General features: G+C 53.4%; 1 protein-coding gene across 17 annotated transcripts in view; it reads right to left on the minus strand.

The window, feature by feature from the left end:
• Nucleotides 1-7,532, minus strand: part of SYNGAP1 (synaptic Ras GTPase activating protein 1) — a 31,513-nt gene extending 23,981 nt beyond the window's left edge. For 16 of the 17 annotated variants that reach the window (XM_019660894.1, XM_019660893.1, XM_019660898.1 and 13 more), the window contains exons 1-3: nt 7,412-7,532; nt 4,143-4,264; nt 1,799-1,904 (exon numbers count right to left, since the gene is read on the minus strand). In XM_019660894.1, coding sequence (XP_019516439.1) covers nt 1,799-1,904; nt 4,143-4,264; nt 7,412-7,478 — 295 coding nt within the window. In that variant the 5' untranslated portion in view covers nt 7,479-7,532. The remainder of the gene's footprint in view (nt 1-1,798; nt 1,905-4,142; nt 4,265-7,411) is intronic. The other variant, XM_019660902.1, reaches the window with a different exon arrangement.
• Nucleotides 7,533-7,545: the final 13 nt, after the last annotated feature.

A 7,545-nucleotide genomic window follows, 5' to 3' on the forward strand; every position in this document is an offset into this window, starting at 1 on the left:
CCCCCCCCCACAACAAAACCGCGGAGGGAACGAGGGGCGGCGGCTCCACCCAGCAGAGGAGGAGCCCTGGATTCCCGTGCCCCTCAAAGGTCCGGCGACCTCTTCTGGGCTCGAGCATCCAAAGCCTCAGCCCAAAGCTTCGTGGACCCAGGCCCCCAAGACCCCTATGTCTCCAGCACACCCTCCACGCCCTTTACACATTCCATATCCCCCTGAAGACCCCATACGTTCGCCAGCTATCAAGGCTTTCACTAAACCCTCCTTCCAAATGTATATCCGGACCCCCTCCCAACCTCTAATGAACCCCCAACTCAACAACCTCCACAACTCCAAACACACATGAGTGCTCCCACCCAAAACACACAGGCGACTCACACCAGAGACCCCAGACCCTGAGGACTCAAGGTAAAGAGAAAGATGAGGAATATGTGGACAGAGACACCAACCGCTGGCCATACCAAAAACATACTCCATGAGCATGTGACCATTCTGGCCTGGACACAGGTATGCACATGTGCACACAAACACACAAACCTTTCCTAGACATGGACGTGACTCACACACACGCACAGATGTGACAGACATCATACACGTTCTCTGTACACACACCACCACCACCACCTGGCTTTGCCTTAGAGATGTGCTACCCACACACACCCGTGGTCAGAGGTTTCCATAACAATGACACACATTCCTGACCACCCACCTACCCAGGGTCCCAGAACTGGCCCCCAACGGCAGTGAGGCCTGGGCCTATCAGAAGAGGGCTGAAGGGAGCCAAGGGATAGAGGCAGGCCACTGGCTCTCTAAGGATTGTAAGCCTGGATCCCTGAGGGGAGAGGGAGCTGGTGGAAGAAAGGGGTCACCAGGGGTGGAGGGGGGATGGAGGACTTGGATCCCTGATCCTGGAAGGGGAATGCGGTGGTAGGGGGCAGTGATGAGGGGGTTTCCGGGGGCTGAGGGCCTCTCTCTACACCTTGGCTGCAAAATTCTGTTCTCTGCCTTCATCTCCCCTCGCTGTTCCCATGGAAACCTTTTAAGCGAACTTCTCAGGAAGACAAAAATCTTTTTTTAAATGACTAAAGAGGGGGGTGGAGGGGGGCAGAAACAGGGAGGGAGGGGAAGAAACAGATGGAGAGAGGGAGAGAGTTGGAGAGACAGACTGAGCAGTAGCTCTACAGACAGACAGAAAGTAGATGAGGTGGGGATCTGACGGAGTTCCACCCGGAGCAGAGGGGAAGAGGCAGAGGAATCAAGACGGATAGAGAAAATAAGATAAATCGGGAGGAAATAGGAAAGGGTGACAGAATTGCAGAAAATAGAAGCAGTTGATGAGGAGAGGGAAAAGGGGCAAGAAAAGAGGGGAGGGCCCACAGGCCAGGGATGGAAGAAGAAATCAGGAGCGTGGGGGTGGGGCGGGAATTAGGTCATTCTCTCCAAGATCCCAGACCTAGGGCTGGGAGGGACAGGGGCCGGAACACTCGGACAGGAAGCTAAAGATCTAAGGAGACTATTTTTACTAGCACCAGGAAGACAGTCAAACTTCGCTGCTGGAGAGGAAAAAGGAGCGAAACAGAGCAAAGACTGGCACCCACAGCCCCGGTCCCGCTCCAGAGCCCAGAGGAGGGTGCCTTCTCTTCCCAGGCTCCCACTCGCAGAACGCAAGACTGTCTCCGCCTCCTCCCAGCCGCGGACAGCTCCCTCAGTCCCCCGACTTCCCCCGCCCCAGCAGCCCGGTCCACCTTCAGCCCTCTCCCCAAGGCTGTCCGAGGCACCAGTGCCTGCTCGGCCGCCGTACCATGCTCGCCGTGGGGCCGCCCCTCCACCGGCACGGAGACTGTGCGTCTCAGCAGTTTGTTGCGGCTGGACTCGCTCCTCCGGTCGCGGATCAGTAGGGGGTGTATCTAGGGGATGCAGGGGTGTGTCAGAGCTCACCGGCCCAGGCCGTGCCTCCTCTTTTCTCCCCGACCAGGCAGGTGAAACCTTCCCTTCCACCGGGCCTGCCCACCTTCTGCCGGTGCCCCCGCGCCCCCCCCCCCCGACAATGTTTTTTCCCCTCGACACTTTTTAAGTGTCTCTGGGTGACTCGATCTCTCTTTCCCTTCTCTCGTTAAGTCTCTCTCTCTCATTCCTTCCCGTCCCACCCTCCTCTCTTTTCCCTCCATTTCTTTTGAAACACCCTACAGGGAATTCTCCCAAGCCCTACTCAGCTCTAACTGCAACCCCTCAGGAGTTTGCGACTCCCTGAATCCACTTTCTCCTTGACCTTCAGTTCCTCCATTCTCCCTGCTTTCCTCCCAACCTCCCACCTCCCTCACCCCCTTCCCTCCCTCCGAGCCTGTCACGGGGGTAGCAGAAGCTGCATTTATAATCAGGATCCACAGCTTGTCTCCCTCCCACGCCGGGCTTGCGGCCAGACTGGGACCCAACCTCCCCACCCCACAGAAGGCCTGGTCACCTCCCCCCACCTTTCATCTCCTTCCATTGCTCCCCCCACCCCACTCAACCTCTCTTACTTCCCTTCTGCTCCCTGAGCCTCATCCCAAGTACTCCTTGCCACCTCCTTTCCAACCTCCCCCTCTCCTCCACCCCTACAGAACTCTCTCCACCCCACCAGTCCCCAGCCCCAGTTCCACAACTGATGCAGTTCCAGCCCCTGTGGCCCTACACACTGCTCATTTCCCCAACTCCATCCCACCCCCCCTCTCCTTCCCACTCCACTCCGGCCACTCCCGTTGCCCCTTAGCTTGTTGGCCACCAGTCCCCTTGGCCTGTCCCCATCTCTGTTATTCCTTCATTACCACGTCCGTCCGTTGTCCTCCCTCTTCAACCTCACAACAGTCCCCACTTGTATTGGTTCCAGTTTCCCCAATTCATCCTACAGACCCCAAACCCTTAGTCAAGACTGGTGACCACTAGTAAGTCACTTAAATGTCCCCCAATGCCTAAAACTCTGACTACACAAAACACCTCTCCCTTTAAAGTCACCATGTCCTCCCTAGATACCTCAACTCTACTCCGTGACCTGGAAGCTCTCTACCCAGCTGTCTTTCCACTCTCACTTGCCCACCAGGTCCCTCAAAACCCTGGTTAACCCCAACTCCAATTCTAGGCCTGTCTCATGATAACCTCCCCAACAGCTTTTGGGGTACATGTCTCATCACCTCTCTGGTCTCATAGCGACCCTATCACTCTCTAAAGCTGGTCCCCCAAATCACCCCCACTCCCTGACCCACACCTCTGGGCATCCCCCCTTCATATTTGCATCCCCTGTTTCTTCTGATGGAACCTCCACTGGTGACCCATCTCCCAAATCTGAACCCACACTGCCCTGGCTCTCTAACACCCTGCATGACTACCACTTCCCACAAGACCCTTCTGTTCATTTCATGTCTTCCACTCTGGCTAGTCCCTGCCCCATCTCGCTCTTCTTCCTCCTTTAGACAACTTCCCATACTCCTAGTTCCCCTCATCCCCAGGCATCTCCTCCCTTATATTCGTTCCTGATGTTCCTGGTGAAAGCCCTCTCAGTATCTCTCTAAACCCTAATCTCAGGTAACTTCCTAGTCTTCAGGGCTCTTTCCACCAAGATCCACTGACCTCTGTCATCTCTCCCATGATCCTCCAGCCCCCTCCCAGTTTCCCAAAGACTCCACTCTCTCCTGCCTTTTCTCTGAGTCCCAGTCCCTGGATTCTGCCCCATGATGGGGTAAAGACCGGGAGTGGTAAGTGATGGGTCTTGCTCATTGGGGAAGAGGAGAGGGTTCCTAAGGATAGCTTTGGAGGTGATCCCTCCAAAGCAATCCCCATTTCTTCACCCTTCAGTTTCTTCTTGCCATCCTAACCTATTCCCCAATATGGGCAGGTGAAAACAAGAGGCACTCCCAAATCTTCAAAACCACATCTCCTCCCCAACACTGCACATGGCCCTCAAAGACCCCCTGGCCAAGGTGAGAGCATGCTTGCCCCTTTTCCCATCCCAACCCAAATCTCAATGACTACCCTCCTCCCACTGCCTGCAGATATCCCTTCGTCTGCCTTCTCATTGTCTCTTGCCCCTTCACTAATAAAGATTCTCCCCATATGTCTCTCCACATTCTCCCACTCTACCCAGTGGTCTTTTTCCAAACTTCTCTGCTCACCTCATCCTCATCCAGCATGAGAAGCTGGTTCCCCGAGATGATGCAGAACCGAGGGTTCCAACCAGGACGATCATATGGGGAATGAACGTATTGGGTTCGGTGCATAGGGGGTCCCCGTACATCTGGGGGACAGAGACACACAAAAATGGTAAGGGAGGCTCTATGCATTTGGGAGACAGAGGCCTAAAATGGTAAGAAGAGAGTCTACAAAGTGGGAGAAGGGACCCCACATGCCTTAAGGAGATCAAATATAGGGGTGAGGCCCCTGGTCACTTTAAAGGAACAGAGAAGACAAGCCTCTATATCTGGGGGAAAAGAGGGGAGGGGAATCACATCAGGGGGCTCTGTGGACGGACTTGGGAGAAGAAATATGGAGGGGTGGTACAGGGAGAATTATATCATGACAGAGAGCATACAAGTTTGGAGGCAGAGAAAGGTGAAGGAGCTCTCCATCCACTTCAAAAAAATAAACAGGTGATGGCAGCAAAACTGGCAGAAGGAAAACACACAGAGAGGTTGGTGGCAGGTGTCGGGGAAGAGGGAGGGCACCCAAATAACTGCAGAAGACAAGAACTTGGGAGGTGGCATGACCCACCTGCAAGGGAGTAAGAAGACAGCCACACACCTATGGGAAAGAATGAGTTGGGGGTGTAGGAACATTTGGGTCATGAGATTCTGAGAGCTAAACATTTGGAAAAGAGAGGAATGAGGGAGCCACAGACATGAGCTGGCCTCCCCTCCCACCGCTCTTCTATCCTCTGCTCCCTCCTCTCCTAGCCTAACCCTGCTCCTCCCTTGGGGAAAGTTTTGATTCTTCTCGTGGTAGGGGGAGAATGGGTCTTGTCAGCATCTGACTGTGGAGAGACTGGGAATGAGGAGGGAAAGATGCCCTTGTTTGATGAATAGAGCTGAATGGATCTCTTCCCCTACTCCATGCTCAGAGATCAAAGATTCAATACTGCCCCCACCCACCTAGTCTCCTTGGGTTTGGAACCTTCCCAAGGCAGTGAGGAGTTTGAGGGAGGAAGAGGGGAGGGAAGAATGGAAGATCCAGGCCTGTGACACAGAGGGGGCCTCCAAAGATCACAGCTGGACATGGGGACAAAACTTCTAGAAAAGAACAACAAGCCAAGGGTTGCCCATGCTCAGAGATGCCCCCAGTGTCACCCTTTCCCAACTTTGCTGTTCTTCTTCTGGTGACCCCATCCCTGCAAACTGCCTCTCCTTTAAAACCCAATGCCACAAACCATCACAGGGACACGGGGGACAGACCCTATGGAAGTAAGAGAGAAATCAAATTGGTGACATCAAAGTGATAGAAAAGAGGCTTAAGATATCAAAGTGTGAGAGTTTAGAGAAAGAAACATCAAATTCTGTCACCTTTACAGAATAATTAATCATGGGAATATTGCACGAAAGGAACTGGTCTATGAGCTTCTTTCCAACTGAATGCCCTGAGTACAGTTTTGAAAACTCTAGCCTTTCTGTCTACAAACATGTGCTTCAAATTTATCCAATCTGCAGATCAGAATCAGAGATAAATTCCCAGAATATAGATACCTAGAAACCCCTTTACTTTGAAACTCTCACTATCTCAATGCCATCTCAGAGACTCTAACAAATACCTTCTAGATACAAAGATCATCAAGGCTCTGAGAGTGCAGACACTGCAGGCAACATGCCCACTGCACTCAGACTCTGAGGACCCCCAGAGGAGAAATCTGCTGATACACATAATCATTATGGGAGGGACTGCTTCAGGCTGCAGCCACTGGGAGGCAGGTTAGGCTTCAGGGGGTACTTTCTTCCTGGGAGCAGGGAAGCACACAAGGAACTTAACTTAGGAGCAACTCTGGACACACACACACACACACACACACACACACACACACACACACACACACACTGTCTGGACTTAAGTAAGGATAATGCTGGGAGGCAGATGCAAGGGACAGAGAAACACAGCTGAAGAAAGGGGAAAGATTTACTAGGATTAGAAATCCCACAGGGCTCAGATGCGGATCTCTTGTAGGCCCTGATCCAACCATCACAACCTGAGTCTTTGCACCCCAAATGTCCAACATACAATAAAAGAGGAATGGGTGATAAAAGCTGGGGTACTAGGGGAAATTGGGTACCCAAAGGCTTGTGGCGACAAGATGGGGAATGGGATAGGGAATAGAGGATGGGCTGGGGAACAAATAACAGGGATGGATCTAGAAGAGGAGGCAGAAATGATGGCAAACCCCTAGGGACAAGGGAATATACCAGAAGGGCCCAACTGGACATGGGGCAGAGGAAATGAAGTAGAACTAATAATAGGAGTACTAGGACAAGGGGGTCAAGAAGGAGCGGGTGGAGAGGTAGTAGAGCTATAGGAGCTACCAGGTAGAAGAGAGGGAAAGAGAGAATGGACACCAGGGAAGGGACTGATATAGGGGAAGGACAAAAGGGGGACTCATATAAGGAACGGACACCATATGGGGGGAAAGATATAGGTGATGGACACCAGAGGAGGGAGGGGGGATGGAAATAAGGATTGGAGGTGGGGGAGGGGGTAAAAGTGGTGAAGTGAATGAAGCAGGTAAGACCCCAGGGGTTATATTACACTGGTTAAGGGCCTTAATGAGGGTCAGAGTCTGGGGCAGTCTAATCTGCCTCCCCACTCCCATCACTCAATCTTACTTGTATTGTCCTCCCCCCCACCAACAAACACACACATATTTGGCCCTCCCCCTGCCCTGGTCTCTCCTCCCCCAACCCATTCCCTCTCCTCTCTTCCCTCCATCTGGACCCTCCACCACCATCCCCCACTGCCTCCCTCTCTCTCCATCTGGCCCCTTCTTCTCTCCCTCCATCCTCTTTTTCTACCCCCTACCATTCTCTGAGCCCCCCAACCATATTCTACTGCTTCTCTTTTCACCCGTTTTCATTTCTCCCTCCTAGCCCCTCTCCTGACTCGGTCCTTCTGTTTCCTTGATATTTTCCTCATCTCTCAGCTCCCACCTCCAAATTATTTCTGCAGCTCTTCCCCCCAACCCTATCCTATCTTCCCACCCTTTCTGGCGATCTCTTTCCCCTTCATCATTTTCACCTCAGCCCCCTTCAAGGCCTGTTTCCTGGCCCTCCGGTCCCTACCTACCCCTATCCTCTAGCCTCCAATCCCTCCTTCCCCATTGCTCCCATCCCTGGCTTCCCAGGCCTCCTCTCTCCCTCCTGGCCCCAGCTCTGCCCCCTCCTCCGCCCTGCCCCTCCCCTCACCACCATACCTCTGAAGGGGGCATAGGACATCGCGGGGATGCTCCCCCGATGGATGGACGCGCGAGACCTGCTCATCAGGCCTAGGGGGAGGGGGCGGGGGACGGGGGGAGAAAGAGAAGAGAGAAAGAGGGGGAGAGAGAGG

Source organism: Hipposideros armiger, unplaced genomic scaffold, assembly GCF_001890085.2.
Source record: "Hipposideros armiger isolate ML-2016 unplaced genomic scaffold, ASM189008v1 scaffold_331, whole genome shotgun sequence".
NCBI classification, from domain to species: Eukaryota; Metazoa; Chordata; class Mammalia; order Chiroptera; family Hipposideridae; genus Hipposideros; species Hipposideros armiger.